We start from the raw sequence: 20,800 nt of genomic DNA, 5'->3' as shown, positions 1-20,800 counted from the left end.
AGCACTGCCACCTCACAGCAAGAAGGTCCTGGGTTGGATCTCCAGGTGGGGCGGTCCGGGTCCTTTCTGTGCGGAGTTTGCATGTTCTCCCCGTGTCTGCATGGGTTTCCTCCGATAACTCCGGTTTCCTCCCACAGTCCAAAAACATGCCCTATAGGTGAATGGGTGTGTGTGTTTGTGTGTGTGTGTGTCTGCCCTGCAATGGACTGGCGCCCCGTCCAGGGTGTTACGGTGTGCCTTGCGCCCACTTAATAGCTGGGATGGGCTCCAGCACCCCCCACAACACGACTGTAATTGGATAAGCGGTTAAGAAAGTGATTGAGTAAGTGTGTAATTTCTTAATCCTGGTCAGGGGTGTGGTGGATTTAAAATTTTAAATCCTGTAATCACAGGGAGCCAGTCTATCACAGGGAAATATATACTAACTTATAAACCATTCTACCTACTGGCATGTCTCTGGAATGTGGTAGGAAACCAGAGATACCAGAGAAAATCTATGCTAGACTTTACAAAGACAGTAGACAAGGATCAAACCGAGGTCCGTGGATCTGTGCAGCTTATACACTACTTTTTGTAATTGTATCGAATTGTACCCACTGTGCCTGTGATACCTTTAAAGAATAATGTAAATCAAACATAGTTTAACATGTCTTTTTAAATTTCAAATGTAAAAAACATTAAATTAATAATGTACAAATGTTTCTGTTATTGGTAGACAGATTGTGATGTCTACTGTTATTACATAATTGAAGATGAGACAACATTTATGAAGAAATTTTGTGAGAGCATAATATAACAAAATATACTTTACTGTACATCATGTAAGATTACCAATGTATGTACTCCGTTTTCTAAAACAAATGCTTTGCAATTGCATGATAGTTCCTCCATATTATATAACAGAATTAGACATCCAGCAATAGTACATTAATGAATACACATTCTCCTTCTTTGTCCTGTGAATTGTACTCATTGGCATTATAAAACTTCAACTCTACAAGACATACAGGATTGAAATATCAACAGGAAACGTTCGGCATTGACTGCAGAGGAAACCACTCCCAGCAAGGGCACAAAAGCTGGAGGGAAAAAAACCTTACATGCCAGTATTATCAGCCTGCTGATATGAAGGCCAGCAAAGATCAGGAATTTCCCCTTTTAAATACTTTCTGTTTTATATAATATATTGTAATAATTGTTTTGTAAGCCTGTTTGTCCGGCTGATTGTTAAGATACAAATATCTCCAAGGATGTATGCTTTAATACCTTTAACACAGCAGCTGGATTATTCTTTTATTCTTAAAGTTTATTATTCAGAAACCAACATGAATTAGAGTGGAACTAAAGCGGAACTAATATGAAAAGTATGTACTGACACTGAGGGATAATAAATAGTTAATAAATATACAGTATAAAGGGTCTAATAAAAAACACTATTATACTGTATAATAGTGATGTAAACATGTTATTGTAAAAATAAAACATGCAAGCATACAAGATCGTGCTTTAATGTTTGTGTTTAAACAGTTAAATTTTCTGATCCGGTGTACACATCTAGTCTTGTCAAATGTAGCATTTCTTTAAGGAAATATTTCCATCTGTGTGTGTTTGTCACTGTGGTGGTCCCTCAAGGATACATATTTTAGAGCTTTATTTCATAAGGTGCCAAAGGTTTGAGTTTAAGGTATAATTATAGTACATTTGACTGTAAATTATACAATCTAAACCTACAGTCTATCACAGGGAATTATATACCAACTTGTCATATATCATTCTACCTACTGGCATGAAACGCGTAGGAAACCGGAGATCCCAGAGAAAATCCATGCCAGACTTCACAAAGACAGTAAACAAGGATTAAACCAATGTCCATGGAGCTGTGCAACTCAAAAACTACTTTATTTTTTAGGAAATATTTTCATCTGAGTGTGTTTGTCACAGTGGTCCCTCAACGATACATATTTTAGAGCTTTATTACATAAGGTGCAAATGGTATGCATTTAGGGTATAATTATAGTACATTTGACTGAAAAATATACAATCACAAAGTTGTAAAATGTATACCCCTTGAGGGTACCAGTATAATAAAATGAAAGTGCTTTAATTTTAGATGTTTATAGGTATTTTTTGTCTTACACATGGTGCCATCAGCCCACCAACACTGCTACACTGCTACAACGTGTGCTTCCATGAGAAAAACCACATTAAAATCATTTGGTTGTATTTTTTTTTTTTATAAATACAATCAAATCTTTATCATTATCATTATCATGCAACAGCACTTTACTGTTTTTGTAAATATTCCACACGCTGCTAACTTACAAATCTGTATATTACTGTATATTACCATTGGTATGTTACCAGGTATTGTGTACCTCTGCTTATATGTACATACATACATTGGTCACTGAATACTGTACATACATACATGCACACGTCCATGCATTTTCTATATATTGCTTGTATATAGACTTAGTTTGTAGTTTGTATATTTTTTGTGTTTACTGTTTAATGTATACATTGCTTGTATACAGAATTTATACTAGAGCGATACCATCAGCCGGAACCAAATTCCTTGTGTGTATCCACATACTTGGCCAATAAACCAAACGCTGTATTATCTTAATATTTAGGCCTATAGCTTTGCACATTTTTTAAATATACTTTCCAGTGTTTCCTCTTTAAGGAGATGCTTTCATAGAGCAGATCTTAATGTTAATCACTGGTAGTTAGTCCAGTAAAAACTCTGTTCTGGCCAGCATAACAGCACTAAGTCTGCTCCTTAAATGAGAGATTAGAGATTAGATCAGAGAGCACACCACAGGTTTAGGTCAGGGGACTAAGAGGGTCATGGCAAAAGTTAGATTCTGGGGTCATCTAACCATGCTTGTATAGATTTAGATGATTTAGAGGTTTTAGATTGTAGTGGTGTGGAAAGATACAATCATGACCCAGTGTTATATTTTGGCAGGGACAGCCAGATCTTTTAATCCTTTATGGAATCTATTACGACATGTACAGCATATATCTTAGGTTTCCAGGGATTCGGGAGAGCAAAAAACACAAACATATAACTTTACAGATGGAAAACATTTTTTTTTATGGCAAAAAGCTATTTGGCAAGAGTATTCTGACTTACAAAGAGCTAAAACAACATTATTGCTGATGGCTACTGTTTTGTATCTGTTGTGATCTGTTGTGATCTGTCTGTTAAATAAGGCTGTGGTATGTGTCTCGCTACACTTTGCAACTTTGTACCTGATTTAAATGACTTGTCTACAAAGTAAAGCCCACTGGTAAGAACATGTGCTTCCATAGGTAAAATGCACAGCTAAAAAAACAAATTGAAATAGACATTTGGGGCAGGAGCTAATTATTACCAGTTCATGTAACACCTACATGGTTTTTTATGGATTTTAAGTAGCTTTGCTAGTAATAAATGCCTCTAGGTGAGAGTGAGTAGGTGAGTAAATGTGTGTGTGATGTCTAGATGTAAATTTCCGCCATGCACCAAGTGTTTCTGAGTAGCACTGCACCCACTGAAACCCTGATCATGGTGTCTTGGGTTGCAAACTTTTTCAATTTTAATGAAAGATGAATGTTGAATATCCAGGTAAGAGCAGATATATGACTGCTATGGTGATGATTCAAGTGCGGGTGGGAAAGAGGCTTCCTGGAAATGAACATCAGATCAGATTAATCTCCCAAACAGGCTGGGGACCTTCAAAGTAAAATTGAGGCAGACGCATATCAAGATTAGTGCTATTGCCACCATGTCGCAAAGGAAACCAGCGAGAGCTGTTAGGAGATGAGCGGGCTCGTGGGCGATCAAAGACTCGCCATACAAGATCTAACACAGGCAGCGACGGTTCTCAGTATTTTGCACTTCAAGCAGCATTGCTGCAATCTGTTCAAAGCCCTCATCATGAACATTTCTATATGAGTGCGCTGTCACAAGAGCTTCTGCATTCAGGTGCGAGTCAGTATTCAGTGATGCACAAGGAAATAGATATTTTTAGCAATGATTTTAATACACCAACACCATCTTATTATAAAATTCATCATAAATGGATTTAATAAAAGGGTGAAAAGGCAGCATTGTTGTGTAGCAGCTGTTGTTTGTTTCAAAGAAGAAGCTTCACGTCTAGTCACGTTCTGTGAAAAGTTTGTTCTTCCAAGTTAAATCTCTGTACTGTGTGTTTGGTTCCCTGCACCCTGTCCAGTGGGCTGAAGACTGCATGTGCTATGACTAAACTTTGTTTGCAGTGTACATCTGGGATTCGTTGATGTCCTATTTTCCAAAAAAGCCAAAGGTGGATTTGTTCTCAATTCTTCCAGGATGTAAGTGAATGAATAGATGAGTGCATTGTGCTCTGTTTAGGATTAGCACCCTGTACAGAATCTATTCATGATTTGTGCTCAGTATTTCCAAGTACTACAGGCCCATCACTACACTGATAAATAGAAGCTGTTAACATTATTGAATTAATAAATACATACATTTATACATTTTAGAATAAAAAGGATCTAAAGCAGAAAATAAATGGCTATATAATATATAATAATTGTGTGTCAGGCAATTAGAACTCATCAATACATGCAGGTACATGCAGGCATTGTGGACATTAAAATAGAAGATTGGCAGAGCAAGGGTCACTAGGAAGTGCAAAGGTTAAGGTGGTGAGGGCAGGAACCAAGGAACCAATCAGTAAAAATAATAACGGTCTAATAAAGGTTTGGCAGAGTGAGGGTCTGAACACTTACATCTTCTTAGCAATTAACATTTATTTGAGCTCTGGGATTTACTATAGAATTTGAATACAGCTTGTTTTACAGTTTCATACTTCAGCATGACATTTGGTTTAAAAAATCTAATTTTTACCCTGTCCTTCTCCTCTGAGACAGAAAGAGCTCTTCAAGCTGGCCTGGTCCTAATGAAAGGCTGTTTGATGAGCCTGAGTGAACACCTGTGGCAGAGCAAATGCAAATAACAGTAATAGTAGGGGCGCAGTTGGAGCATGGGAATAAGGAGAGACATTAAACATAAAAGAGGCTTGTGAGGCTGGGTTATGAAAGTGTCACAGACCCCGCAGCACAGTGTCAGAGCAATAGATAGAGACGCCAGACCAAACAGATTGTCTATGTGGGCACAAATCCATATTATATATATGTATATGGAAATGATGCATACGTTTCTGTATGTCTGTGTGCAGATGATGTTTCGTGAGTTCAGAAAGTCCAATTTCACTGTGTAAATAAAGAAAGAAGTTGGTATTAGAATGATTCAATATCAATGTCAATAGTGAGACTTTCACTGAAGGGCTCACTATTGAGCTGAGATAAAATAATTTTGATAGTTAACTGATTCCTGTAGAAACCAGTAAGAAGCATATCTTACTAGACAGTTTGTCCACAGACATCCTTAATTAAGACTGTAAAAAATATTATGCTATGTGCTTTATAAAATCCAAAGATCTAAAGGAATTAGAAGGACGGAGGACGTGCTACCATCAAATTAATAATCGCTGTGGTTGCATGTGTATTTTTGACCCAGCACAAGATCTCAAATCTTTCAGAAGACCTTTAGACAAAGGAGTATATGTTTGAATCATGTACTCACAGAAAACAAATCCTGAGATGTTCCCTGTATATACAGTTATGGCCAAAAATGGACACCCCAGCACTTATTTGAGAAAATGCACCACTTTTCCTAGTAAAAGCAGTTGCAGATACTTTGGTATTTGCACTTATTTATTATGTTTGCACTGGAACAACACAAAAAGCTGAGGAACAGTCAAATCTGATATAATTCCACACAGAACACCAGAAATAGACTATAGATACTTAGATTTTAAGTAACAGAGACAGTATGAGTTGACTCAATCCCTGTGTCTGTATGTACCACACTGAGCATATAGAATTAAGAGTAAAGAATTGTGCAAGGATATGAGAACCTTGTGCAAAAGCATGGACAATCTTAAGGCTACAGGTTCATCTCAAGAGAAATGAATGTTTCTAAGTTCACTGTGAGCAATGCCATTAACACACTTACAGCCATGGCACTGTAGCTGACCTCCCAGAATGTGGACGATAGAGAAAAATTGATGGAAGATTACAACAAAGGATTATTTGAATAGCAGATAAAGAACCTAAATTAAACTGTCGTTATTTGAATGAAACAGAACTCCATGGTGGTGCTTACACAGATACATGATCAGACATGGTCAGAATTATGGTGAATCTGAAGTCCTGAAATCACTGAGGAAAATTCAGATCCTGGAGCTAGTTTGTGTTATTTAGTTGTATATTTACCATATAATTTACCACACAATTTATCGCTGTATGTGTATTTTACCCAGCGCAAAGATGAGATGATCCTGTTATATGCAGTTATTGCCAAAAAATGGACACCCCTGCACCACTTTTCCCAGTATTTGCAACATTCACGATATTCATGATATTTTAGCATTCACATTTATTTCCTTTGTTTGCACTGGACCAACACAAAAAGCTGAGGAAAAACTCAAATATGATATTATTTCCCAATATATAGATTTTTAAAGAAACAATTGATGTGGTCAGAATCAGGGTGAATCTGGAGTCCTGAAATCACAGAGGTAAATCCAGATCCTGGAGCTAGTTTGTGTTATTTAATTGTATATTTACCATATAATTTAACACACAATTTATCATGATTTAACAAATGCTCTTAGGACTGTCCAGGGTGTTTCCTACCTTTCCCCTAGTGAATTGTACCCACCGGGACCCTGAGTAGGATAAAGCGGTGGTAAAACAAATAATAAATGAATGAATAAACTGCCCTTAGGCCTCTATTTGACCAAATATTAGGAGGTTTGCTGATGTATAGGGACAATGTCCTCAGTCACTAAATGTTCTCAGTCCCTGAAGAATGGGTGTAAATGAAAAGAATCTGGAAGAACGGGTGTAAATGAAAATCTGTACTGTAATAGAAGTTACAGAAAGGAAATTAAAAAGAGACAATATTTGTTAATAACACATAGAGGAAGTTTGTTCATGGTGATCATCCTGTACTCCTGTGTGCCATGGTTAAGTGCTTTAGGCTGTGCTTTTTTAATGATTAAGGGACACTGTATAATTTTGGCTTAATCTTATTTTATATGATAAATGATAAGCTTTTGTACAATTTAATAAAAGCTAACTAAGCAGAAAGAGTGTATACTCTATTGTGTTTATTACTGACAACATGTTCTGACTTTTGTCTAATTATCACAAAATTTATAGCTTTGTGCCTGATGGCAGCTTCTGTACCAGTTCTTAGCTTTAGAGCAATTGCTTTTTGATGTTGGTGCTGTTCAGACATGCCAACGTTTAAATCAGCGAGTTCCCTGCTTCACTGACTTGCTTAGTATTTCTCTAGGATCAACAAAATTAAACAATATTTAAATGTTGACATGCCATTTCGTTCTGGCTCACAACAGAGCACAATGAATAGGCTTCAAGGACATTTTATTCTCTATATTCTTTATGCTTTTATTCTATGTTATACATGCAAAATGTGCATTGATACTGCACTGAAATACATTAAGTCGGTTTTCTGTAGCTTCATTTTATGCCTCCAGGTTCCATGAACATAAATTACACACCAGTCGTTATGTGTCACAAAGTCTTGCAAAATAAAACCAGCTTAAATGTTACATAATAATGTTTGCGCTGACATGGTGACAAAAACTAAAGAATAAAGAAGCTTACTAGTACAGTAACATGCAATTTTATGCTTTTAAATGTGCACAAAGTGAAGTTTATACAGCTAAGTTTAGTGTGAAGGAGCTTCATTGGCCTAAATAGAAACCCCAACATCAACCCCAGGAACAACTTTGGGATGAATTGGGAAGTCTATTGAGAGTAAGAAAGTCATGGTCAGGTGTGAACATTATTTAATATCAATATATTATTTATATTTCTGTGGTTCACATTAATTTTTAGTATCAGGGTAGAATGACTCGGCTCAGGTAATGTGGCATGAACACCCAGACTTCAACCAGCATAACTCGTCTGCCTTACTTAACCGATCCCTATCAAACCTCTTCTGACTCAAAACACATGTCAGATAAGACAAACTCAAGTTCTTTTGCTTGGGTATGTCTGGCTTATCTCTGAAGATAACACTGCTTAACATAATCTGTATACATTGCACAAATGTATGCAATCATCTGATGTTATGTTTAGGGCGTTTAGGTCATACACCCAGTGTCTAAAACTGCCACTATGTCCAGTCAGCTACAGTCCAACACAAGAGACAGCTCTTTTACCTGCCATCCAAAATCACTGTTTATGAGAGTTGACTCAAGTAATTGTTAGCGCTGGAGAAGCTCAGCGGAGGGAGATAAAAAGAGGCAGTAATTGCAGTTTTCAACAAGGTAATTATGGCCATTTTGCAACGTGACTGAGTTCTGGCAGGCTCCTCGTTCCTCTTCAATGCCTGACGGAGGAAAATAAGTTGACAGTAATAGTGGCAAGATAAGCCATCTTTAACTAATGCTGGCTCCGTGTGTCATGCCAGCAGGGCAAGAATTAAAGCATTTATCACAGTGTGAACCAAAAAACCTAAAACTATTTAGATGAACTCGATTTCAATCAATATTGTTTCAGGAATACAAGTATGTCTAGAGAGTGGAGCACCCTACATCATGTCTGTTATTTCTGCACAATTTCTAACATTCCACTCTAAAGAAAAGCTTAAACCCCTATATCGTGTGGTGCATACCAAACAAATAAACCCATATGATCCTGTGTGAGTAAGTGGGAGAAAAAGATTGCATTACATGGCAGCAACGGCAATTTACCAGGATTGCTTTGCCCTGTTCCACTTTCAAAGCAGAAAAAATGAGACAATTACTTTTGTGTAAAAGCACTTAAATGTCTGCTCTACCGGCCTGTACTAAATGGGTTTACTGATGTTGTTCTATTAGAATTTCTCACTTAGGCCCTTACTGCCCTCAAGTCAAGCTGCATTTATGGGGTATGAGACAGTTCACACAGTATCTGAGAGAGTGACGCAGATAAAGTGATGAAGCTGTAGTTACATAAAGCTACTTAAAAAGAAAGAAGAACAGAACTTTTGTGTGATATTTTATTGGACAAAATGTAAAAAACATGGGGTTTTCACATGCACATAAATTTAAGATTTTTTTTTATGTGTAAATACGTAATGAAACATCACATATTGGGTTATATATATAAACATTATTGTACAAATAATTTTCATCAAATTTAAAACTATGTTTTTTACATTCCATTAAAAACTCTGGACACAAAATCTTAATTGTAATGAATTGCCTTCATCGGGGGGAGTCCAGATAAAGCAGCTTACAAGTGCTTAACATACCTGTATGTAGAAACTCATTACAAAACGTCAACACCTGAACCATTCAAAACAACATCTAGATAAGCCAAATGCAAGTGATAAAGTAACATCATTAACCATTTTGGAATACAAAGAACACCTTGTCAGCTACTGAGTATGGGGTGGATTTATTATGCTTTGGAGTTTTGTGGCAGCCAGAGGCACAAGAAATTTCATATAGATAAATTCAGAAACAAATTCTGCTAAATTCCATCAAATTCTGGGTGCAAATTTTAAACAATTACTTAAAAAACTAAAACTAAAAAAGGCTGGTCTTTCCAACTAGATTTTTTTTCAAAACATATCTCAAAATCCAACACAAACTATTTCAAAAAACACTAGCTGAAGCTTTGAGTGACCTTTATCATTTTCGGATTTAAACATCACTTAAGATTTGTGGTTAGATCTTCCCGTGCATACAAGATGGCTAAAGTATATGTCCGAGAAGGAGTGTTAGTGTCTGAACTTTTGGGCTTTTAGGTTTATCAAATATATAGTAACCGTGCATTAACATTTCATTTATCAGATTTACATTTTATTACATATATACACACACACACACACACACACATTTTATGTATTTACTGTTCTTAAACTTTTCCAAACTTTTTCCAGTAGGATGTCACAAATAAGTCATATCATAGCTTATTAAATATTAGAAATAAAAAGACTGATGCAGCATATCTAAAAGCCTAATTACAGTTCTAAAACAATATCTAAACAATATAAGTTTTAATATAAAACAGTTATTCTTTAATTATCATGTTTATAGATCTCATGTTAAATATTTTCATTCAATGTAAAAATGTAAAAAGTTAAATGTGTGAAGAGATTCTATTAAATGTAAATAGTTTAGAATTAAACAAAGAAAAAAGTAATGAACAAGGATACTTTAAGCTTGTAAGTATTAAGGCACATTATGCTTTTGTTGTGTTGTGTGATGACAAATATTGCATCTTACAAAAAAATCTATTTTAAAATTTGATGTCTTAAATGAACTACAATAATGTATGTACAAGGGTCACTACAGAGCAGGTATTATTTAGGTGGTGGATCATTCTCAGCACTGCAGTGACACTGACATGGTGGTGGTGTGTTAGTGTGTGTTGTGCTGGTATGAGTGGATCAGACACAGCAGCGCTGTGCTTCTATATGGTAAGTGGAGCTGATAAAATGGACAGTGAGTGTAGAAACAAGGTGGTTTTAATGTTATTGTTGATCGGTGTATGTTAAACTGATATCTATAATATATAATAAGCCCAGAAATTTTAAGATTTCACAAAAGTCCTACAATTTCATACTGAAAAACATTTTACAGTAGCATTTAACAGTTTGAAAGCAATGATTACACTACAAAATGCATCTACTAGTTTTAATAGCCAATAATTCTAATATCTAAGCAAGTACGGTACATTTCTGGCATACAACAAACAATAAGCTGATCTCTATAATAAGCAAAATTTCTCTTGCATAATAATGCATAAATGTAAGAACGATTAATCATACATTTCTTAAGTTCATTTAGAAACAAACTTTTAAAAAGATAACAAAGGATAGTGCAAACAAAAATATGCCACAATTGTAACGTATTAATAAATAACTGTTTAATAGCTAGGCTATTAATGATTATGAAATGATGTCCTTAAACATTTAAAGACACCAATAGCTGCAACAGATGTGCCACTCTTTATTTTTACAAGGTAATTTTTGGAGATTCACACCATTTATGTGCTGGCAATGACGAATACTTTTCCACATTCATAGCTCAGACATCAGTGTCTAGGGAACGTAACCTGTCCACACAGGGGGACAGTGAGTCCTGACTATGGGTAGAACTTATACCTGTGTCTGAGTCTGTGTCTGTCACATCAGTAGGGAAGATATTTTTCCTGACCTTCCCTATGGTCTGCTGAGAGACACCAGGTCTGATTGGGCTTTTTGTGGTTACCGGGCTTGGAGGCTCAGAACAGTGCTCTAGTTGCATTGAGCTCAGCTGCTCAATAAGTAGTTGGTATTCCTGGTTTCTGGACTGCAACAGAGTTTCATTTAGTTGAAGATCCCTTTCCAGATCCTGGTTTTGAGTGTGAAGGGATAGTCCTGCCCTCATGCTTAACTCTAGCTCACTGTGTATGCTGTCCAGCTCTAGAGATTCTTCAGGAGACAAAGTAGAGTTGGGGTCGAAATCCAAGATAGGATTCGGAGCCGCTGCACCCTCAAGTTCCTCAGAGTCTGTTGTGCAAACAGTTCTTCTCAGCTCCAGGTCGATGTCTCTAGACAGCTTATTGATGAGTTCTCGATGCTTGCTCATCTGAAGCTCCAGCTGCTCAATGCCATCACTAGTGTACAGGTACTCCTGCAGTTGGTCTTCACTCTGAAATATGGACAAGGGAAGCAAATTGCTGGTAAATCTGTCAATTAGACCATCATCCGGTGAAGAGCTCTCTTCTATCTTCTGCTCTGCAGAATCGATGTCCTGTTCCAGTTTCCGTATTTGGTGGATTTGCTGCCGGATGGTATAATCCTGGGAGATAACAAGTTGCACCATTTTGTCAATTTCCTCCATGCCCTCTGATGAGCTTGTCTTTTGCATTTTCTCCAGCTTGCGGAAGGCCTTCTTCACTAAGCGTTTTTGTCGCTCCACAGGAACGTTCTTGGCATACTGGCCTGGAGCCTGCTCCAATCTTTTAGACCGGACACTCCGGGACTTTGGACCCCGCTTAGCACCCATAGGTGCTATAGAAGAGGGCAAAAACTCACTGGTCTTTACCAGGACAAAGTTTATAAAGGGTTTCTCATCACCCCATGCATTCCACAGACGGAGGATACGAGTAAGTGGAGGCAGAGGCCGTTCAAAGCCTTTCCACCTCTCCAAAAGACAAAACTCTTTAGGTTCTCCATGTAGAAGTCTCTTACTTTCTGGTACGGTTTTATGATCTTCCAGTAAAGCCTGAATCACATCAGCACAAGTTGTATGCTTGGTGACACCAGAGACAATTTTTTCTTCTTTACATACCAACACTTGGATTTCCTTTGCTGGGGTCTCCGCAAGTGATTCCTTAGACCTTAAAAAGAAACACAAGTGGATTAGTATTATGATAATTAACATCTAAAATGTTATTGTGACAGGCCTACAAGTCTGTATTATGATCCAAATACATTTCAAGCAGTGTCCCACTGTGTATTTAGATTTAGAATCAAGAGAATCAAGATTTTCTCAAACTAAGTCTACAGAAAAGCTTTGTCCTGTACAACCTGACACAACACATTATCTCAGTTCCCACTCGACACAAAACAAAACAAGTGACATATTGTGTGAGCCCTTGAAAGACCCCAAAGGAATGTAATACATATGCGAGAACATGAGTGCTTGGTTAATGGTTAGAAAATCCTAAAAGTTCAATTGAGCCTAGTAAATACCTCAGCTATTCACACAGCAAACAACCTAACACAGCTCCTCTATAAAAGCTGCCTACGGCTCTTACTGCTCTGCAGTGCATGCACACAGGAATAAAAAACCTCACACTTTTTTAAACATCTAAAGATAATGCCAAACATCAAATGCTGGCAAACGTCAGAGTTTTTCTTACTTACAGGTTCTAATCTCCAGATTAGACCAACAGACATTATGGAGACAGTATGGATACAGCAAGCCGCAAACCCACTCATTACTGTCTGAGATCTGTCAGCATACTGCTGAAGTAATTTTTTTTTATGTAACAGAAATGATGATCTTAAATATTAAGCCTATGAACAGAGCATGGCACGTCATCCATGCTAGTGCATAACCTACAATTTATAATCTTAATGTAATCCCAGTGAGGTACCTGAGGTGAGATTGGCCAAATGCTGTCATTAGTTTAACATCATACTGACGTCATATATAGCTTGTGCACACATGCGTAACCAGAAGTGTAAAACATGACGTTAAAATCCTAATAAGCAAACAAACAACACACTTTATTAAATGCTTAAATACTTTTGAATGGTTGGGAAAAATAAGAAAGAGGGTAAAATATGATAAACTCTAAGTGAAAGGCATCTATAAATTTTGTATGATTCTATTAATATTGTATAGATGTATTTGTTTCTTCACTGGAGTCTTAACAATTGTTAATAGATGTACAGAATAACAGCTCTACAATGCTTTTTAATGCTCAATTTGTAACAACGGATCACACCTCTCCACTGAGTTGTAGCCACAGACTTACAAGCACCTAAAATGAACCCAATTTGCAGGATGGTTAACCGAGGTAAAACAATGCTGTGGCTAGCCACAAACAGAGAGGGGTAATGGAAAAATAAAAGCAGTTGGCAAAATAACAGGAACAAGGTAACAAATGAAAGACACAAAACATCTGTAACCCAAAACAGAGAAAAAGGATAGAACAGGGATAGCGCAGAAAGCACCCGTGACCACCAATTTATCTAAAAAAAGCAAAGAAGCCGCTCAGGTGGCGCAGCGGTAAAAAGAGACGCGCTGCAACCAGGGCTGGATTCTGAGAACGTGGTATCGAATCCAGCCTTGCTTTACCGGTTCGAAGCTGAGTGGCTATATGAGCAACGATTGGCCGGTTGCTCATATGGGGGGTGGGACAAAGAACCGGATGTGGGTCTCTCATTGTCAGAATGCGATTGCGTTCTCTGCCGGCTGATTGGAGGCGCTTACACAGAGATGGGAGAGGGTGCCCTTAGGGTGTGTCTCTCCGCATGCAACGCTGGGTGGCGCCAAACTCGTCAATGTGTGGGTGGCAAAGATGCATCTGGCTGCTGCTCGTGTTTCGGAGGGGATACGGGTTAGCTTCAATCACCTCCGTCAGGGCAGGGTTCGGCATAGACAGAGAGGAAGCACGATGCTAATTGAACAATTGGATGCGCTAAAAGGGGAGAAAAAGGGGTAAAAAAAAGGAAAAGCCCAACCGAACAATAGGAGCTGCTGTTGCAGTGGCCAGGTATAAATAAAATATACATAAAAAAATTAACAAAAAAATCTTGTGAGTGTTTTGTTTAACTGTTAAACTTTTTTGAAAGAAAGACCTAGATTATTTGCAATCTCTTGTGGAGAATTTTTTATTTTTTTTATTTATTTTTTCTCTCTCTTTTTGTAAAATGTTCTCCAATTTTCTCCCCTAATCTAGTCGTATCCAATTACCCTGATTGCGTTATGCTTCATCTCTACCGATACAACCCTCCACTACTGACCGAGGAGCTTCGCAACTGACACACGCCCCCTCTGACACGTGTGCAGTACCGACTGCATCTTTTCACCTGCACAAGGTGGGTTCATATGCGGATCAGCTTTGAGCACAGAGAGCCACACCCTGATCAGCATTATTCCTCCACTCTGCGCAGGCGCCATCAATCAGTCAGCAGAGGTCGTAATTGCACCGGTTATGAGGAACCCGGTCCGGCTTTTCCCACTCTGTGAACAGCAGCCAATCGTTGTTCATATAGGCGCCCAGCCCAGCCGGATGGCAGAGCTGAGATTCGATATGATGTAGCATATTTTACTGCTGCGCCACCTGAGCACCTTTTATTTTAAACTGACAATTCTCTCAAAGTTTGGCACAAAGTGGTGAGACATGATTAATCTTTGCTTGCAATAATTGAGCCTTGGGTGAATTCTCCTTTTATACCCAATCATGATTTCTTCATTTGTTACCAATTCACCTGCTGGCTTAAATAAGAATGGTTTAAAACACTGAAACTTCAATTTTTAATAAACTTTTCATACTTATTTCGCCTTTGTCCCAACTTTCTGTTTGTTGTACACATCCAATACAATCAAGCTGAGTGGCCAAAAAATAATATCTTTGTAATTCTGTCAGTTCAGAAGGTTCAAGGGAATTGAAATTGGGTTTACACATTGGAAATGTTAAATGGCTGCGGTGCCAGGCATCGAGTATGGTGGGGTATTCACAAAGGTACATGCAGCCACCTTGCAAAAATACCTATGTTCAGTGATTAGTTAACATTGCAAAATAATGAATCAGTTTCACAAGACCAGACACAAACTAAGGTGCAACTATTGCTGATGATAGTTTAATGATACTTTATGTAAGGTTCTGGAGCTCAGACTGCAGTGTAAATCTCCACCTCCTTCATTCCTTAAATAACTGATTTTTTTTCCTTTAGCAAAATTGGCAACCCAACCGACAATTTTTTTAACAGTGCATAGTGAAATGTATTTTTAATGTAAATGATTAAATTCATCTGCAGGGAGATAGTGATTGTTCCATTTGGCTTTTTAATACATTTCTGTACAGGAAAGTAAGAAATGGGTATGGAAGCACCTGTGTTTTTCTTGTGTGAATATCAGTGGACACCAGCAGCATCCTGTTACACACTTCCTGTCAGTTGCGTACACATTGTGATGCTATGGAAAAATCCATTTCTGTACAAGCATTAGAAGAATAGTACATCAAAGTGTCAATGCTTGAAGGTATAGTAATTGAGCCAAACATACTAAGTAGTTCCACATTAGACGACTATTATTGTACTCCATGCAGTGTTCCCTCAGATAATTACATTAAACCTACAAATGGTGTGGTGATAAAGGTAAATGTAATAGAAGAGATACAGTGTGATTTTAGTCCTGCTGAACAAACAGATTGATAACTATTAGAGACGAAGTCTAAGGACAAAAGAGGCAGTGTTCAGCTGTGTCAAGTCAAGTCAATATTTTGTGTATAGTGCTTTTTACAATGGACATTGTCCTCCTTGGGTGGCCTGAAGGATAATTTAAATGAATAGAATTTACACACACACATACTGTACATACACAAAATTAAATTGAACTAAAAGTTATAACTAGCAAAAAGACAATTGGAGTTCTTTATTATTCAGTCCAGTCTGTGATAAGGTCCGTAGTGAGTTCTTGACATTTTTGGTGCAAACACGCCAGGTTCCCGTCAAATCCAGCATTAACCTGCCATTGTGCTTAACCATAAAGCAGAAAGACCTAACAGCATTCACATGGTAATTGTTTTGTCTTTGTCAAGGTCAAGTTCCCATTATACCACTGAACATGTTGCCTGTAACCAAGGAATTTCTGTTGGTATTTGTACAAACGTCCTTGGTCAGTTAATCACAGGTTTTAAGATGTTTGCACTCTTGCACTGACCCGAGTTAGTGTAAACTTAGTGTGAAAGCATTGTGTGTTCCCATAAACCGGTCTCTGGTCCACTTGAAAACGGAAGGTTATTGTTAAAATGTTATACCCTGCTTTAGGGCAAGGTTCAAAGTAGTGTGATTAGTTAAACATGCAAGGTACCTTCTGTTTTAATGTTTTACTGGTATTTCCTATATCTCTGTGATCAGATACAAGTCACAAGATATTACACACAACTACTACTCAACAACAAAATGCTGAATTAATTATGTTTGTAATTAATTATGTGGCTTTTATTACTGTATTAAATTAAATTAAAGGAAACACTAAGCAAATATACAAACAAATACTTTATTTAAATTACTTTTTATAAAAATAATTTAAAAATTGTAACTTTCATTCCTGTTTCGAAAAAATAGCTTACAAAAACACCTGTGTCAAAACAAACTTGTAATAATAATTAATATGAACTGGAAAAATATAATCATTATATAATTATAATTTGAATGTTTTGACACCCTTTACCCCTCACCCCCCCATGGTTACATCAGTTTTTTCCATGTACATTCCACACGTGAACGTTTTTACCACATTTTAATTAGAATTTCTGCCACTAACATTTTGCAAATTCCAAGTAATTAAAACTTGCCAGAGTAATTTCTCAACAAATTAGTTACACTCAAATTCATCCTAGCAATCAAAGAAACGAAGCATCATGCTAATATACAATTGATCCAAAATGACTACACTAACTACAGTGGTGCACCGACTGGGGATACAGCGTTACAAAAGCTAAAACAAAAGATTAAACAGAAATGTAGCAACATGGTTCACAATCTGTCAGGAGACAACTAAGACATATGAAGTAGAAGCAGATTGCCAACAAACTCCCAAAGCATAGTTCTTTGTAGTAATTATAAAATGCTTACTTTGTAAAGCACTGAAAATCAGGTGCTGGGACTGCTTTTGGATACACTTTGGATAACTTAGGTTATATAAAATACATAGACTAAACATATTTGACCCAAATGTGTTACTATACTACATTTTTTGGCAGTTGTAGCCTAGCAATTAAGGTACTGGACTAGTAATCAAAAGGTTGCTGGTTTAAGCCCCACTGTTGCCAGGTTGTCACTGTTGGGTCCTTGAGCAAGGCCTTTAATTGCTTAGACAATATATTCTGTCACAGTACTGTCGCTTTGGATAAATGCTGAAAATGTGCACGCACATACAACAAAGGTTATAGTTAAAACAGGGACAGTTACTTCTAGAAACAACTGAATTCGGGAAATGTTTCAGTTTTAATAGTGATGCCACACTTTAGGCTCCAGAACATTGATATAATCGCATCCACCCTTAAAAACCCTTGGTAATTAACTATAATATTAACAGCCTACTGACCATTTGTATGTCATCTATGTGCCAACATAACATACACAAAACCATTGATATGGTATATTTTGCCATGTGGCTACTATTAAATATATAACTAAATATATTCTGCAGTTATGTAAATTCAGAGTTTAGACACTTCCGAAATAAATAGTGAACATAAAACTTAGTCCAGGGTCACAATGTAACTAATTCAACCTGGGAACTAATAAGGCAAGATCTTTTCATGCACTGATTTTGGTCTGATTTGGAGAAAACACAAACTTCTGTATGGCTACAGCCCTCTAGAGACTAAATGTGACTCTATGTTTTTGTTCTCATGCATTTACATTTTATTGTTAATATTATTATTATTATTAGCTCAGCTACATCTGCGTTTTTTAAAGTATGGCCTTACATGACTGTACATTCCCAACTTGAGCATATAAAACCCCAATGCTAAATATTTCATGTGCTCTAATTCGAAAGCTTTTATTTAATAGTATAGTGTAAAAATACAAGGGTATTTATGTTTGAACATACATGGCTATGAGTGTGTGAAATAACTAACTGCGGTTACATCAGTGAAAAACAATATTCCAGAGTGTTCTGAGCCTTATCTAAATAGGATGTGGGAATAAACAGGGTGGCTTGTTGATCTCTGGCAGGATGTCTTTGCAAGACAGATGACTTCAGGGAAGACAAAACAATCTGAAGAGAGCGGGGTCACAAACAAGAGCTCAGTGCAGCAATTTTAGCTGAGAATAACACATGGGCACTTTTTAATTTGTTCATACAACAAAGCAATTAAACTGTCATAATAATACGTATCATGTGATTGTTATTGTAGACTGACAGAAAAACCATGTATCATATTACTTTTAAAATAACTAATGATACTCACTAATACATGGTTGACACAAGGTTTATATTATAGCATGTGTAATAATGATGTCTGCCAAAGCAGTAATTTGAAACCCTCAGTGTAATTTACTAGCTGAAAAAAACAATTAATAACAGAGGAATTTATACAACAAACCTGCCTATGAATAAAATCAAACCTCCAAGCAGGAGACAGTCTTAATACGGCACATGAAACAGCAGACGACGGGAGTTAAGTTACCTCTGATCTTTTTTTATCATAACACTTAAGATAATTACAGTGTGTGATGGTTTGAAGCAGACTGTACTGTGACATAAAAGTCTAAAGCTTTGTTATATGATCCCGGCGCAGACTGTTAAAAATCCACAACGTCTAGTAACGTTAAAATGACATAAAGTAGTTAAAATATGGGCTGATTTGGTGCTTAGTGGTAGACCAGTCAGGTCATTTCATGTTATGGGGTAAATGAGATGACATGTTCTTTATGCATACATATTTATATTATCAATGTTTGCTAGACAATTTGATTCACAGTGTGAATACACATTTTGTTTTAATATATAAATTGTTTCTTTTTGTTCTTCTTTCTTTTCTGTTGTTCCTCCAGTGGTGTTCCCTCTGTCTCATTTTCTTTAATGTTTTGTGTCCCTTTCATTTGTTCTTTTTTTAAGACTATGCTGTTTTATTGGTACCTTATTACCAAACTTCAGCAAAACTAAACACTATTATGCACAATGTGTGTTGTAAGCACAGTGTGGTATATTTTATTTGCAGGCTTTTAAGGCTTTGAAAAATGTACTCTAAACTGAAAACCATCTGAGTCAGCTGTAATAACTGAAACATCAACACTGTTAACCACGGGCATTTAGGGAAACTGGGGTGATAATTATACAGGGGTGAATGACTAATCTTTAGTCACTAAATCCATGACACTTCATTGCATTGTAACAAGGCCAGTGATTAATAATACTATATGCCCTGACACCATCATGACCCACGTTCTTAGTAAAAGTTAAGTATTATTTAATGCCACCTCAGTATGTTTTAATGTTATATAAGATTGGGCCGCTGTATTAGGTCGCATTTATATTTGAATATTAAGTATACAGAAATACATACTGTATATACAGAACAGAACTGGAAAGCAGACAAACCTGCACATGACTGTCTAATTGGATAATTCTTCCTAATAAAGTCATCGGTTGGTAATTATAGATGTACTAAAAAACACTCATGCATTTATTGCACAATTACTGTTTGCTATTTTCAACACTGTGGCCTTATTGCATTTAACAAAGAAAGAAATGTAATTTCCTTTAATATACAGTTAGGCTAAATTTTAAATTGCTTTTTTACTACATATGCCTACTAAAAGGGTGTTTAAATTCCCAAATCCACTTTATTTATTTATTTATTTATTTATTTATCCAGTTTATTTATTTTTTCTTCTTTTAAATAAAAGAGCAGATCGTGAGAATGTTACATGTAAATATTAGAATCAAAACCTTATCTTAAAGGTTACATGTAGTGATTTAAAAATGAGAAATGTAATAATAAAATTATTTTTTTAATTACAATTACACTTTCTAACTTGGCTTAAGTAGAATTTATGAATATATTTTAAAACGTTTTAAACTAAAGCACTCCCACAAGTATAATTTAACATGTGACGTGTTGAATGTAACACGTTCTTACAAGCCTGTTACAGAGATAGTGACGCATGCGCACACACGCAGGGCACCTGCATCTATGTGAGCTGAAGAGTAGTGCAACTGTAACTGGAGCCTAAACGACCATCCACACAGAACAACACTGTACTGTAATCAAGGTATCTGATTCCACAACCACCGAGTTCTCTTTCCTTTCACCCAAAACACTCTTCATTTAAACAGTTACTGCATAACAAACATATCTGTGAAGACTTTCGATATAAGAATTATTACCTTTGTTACATAGGAATTGAAAAAAGTGTCCAGTTACCTGTTTTTCATCCGCGCTTTCAGAAAGTTGCGTCCGAACGGAGCCATAGTCAAATCTCAAAACTTGATGCAGC

General features: G+C 36.6%; 1 protein-coding gene across 1 annotated transcript; it reads right to left on the bottom strand.

Moving 5' to 3' along the window:
- Window positions 1-10,947: 10,947 nt before the first annotated feature.
- On the bottom strand, window positions 10,948-20,800 carry rassf9 (Ras association domain family member 9). The gene is made up of 2 exons (XM_063004787.1): window positions 20,728-20,800; window positions 10,948-12,447 (listed from the first exon to the last, which is right to left on the bottom strand). The coding sequence occupies exons 1-2, from the start codon at window positions 20,772-20,774 to the stop codon at window positions 11,151-11,153; spliced, it is 1,344 nt and encodes a 447-aa protein (XP_062860857.1). The 5' UTR covers window positions 20,775-20,800; the 3' UTR covers window positions 10,948-11,150.

The sequence above is a fragment of the Trichomycterus rosablanca genome, chromosome 11 (assembly GCF_030014385.1).
Source record: "Trichomycterus rosablanca isolate fTriRos1 chromosome 11, fTriRos1.hap1, whole genome shotgun sequence".
Classification (NCBI taxonomy): Eukaryota; Metazoa; Chordata; class Actinopteri; order Siluriformes; family Trichomycteridae; genus Trichomycterus; species Trichomycterus rosablanca.
Note: the sequence above shows the minus strand (reverse complement) of the source record. Positions and strands in the feature narration are given on the sequence as shown.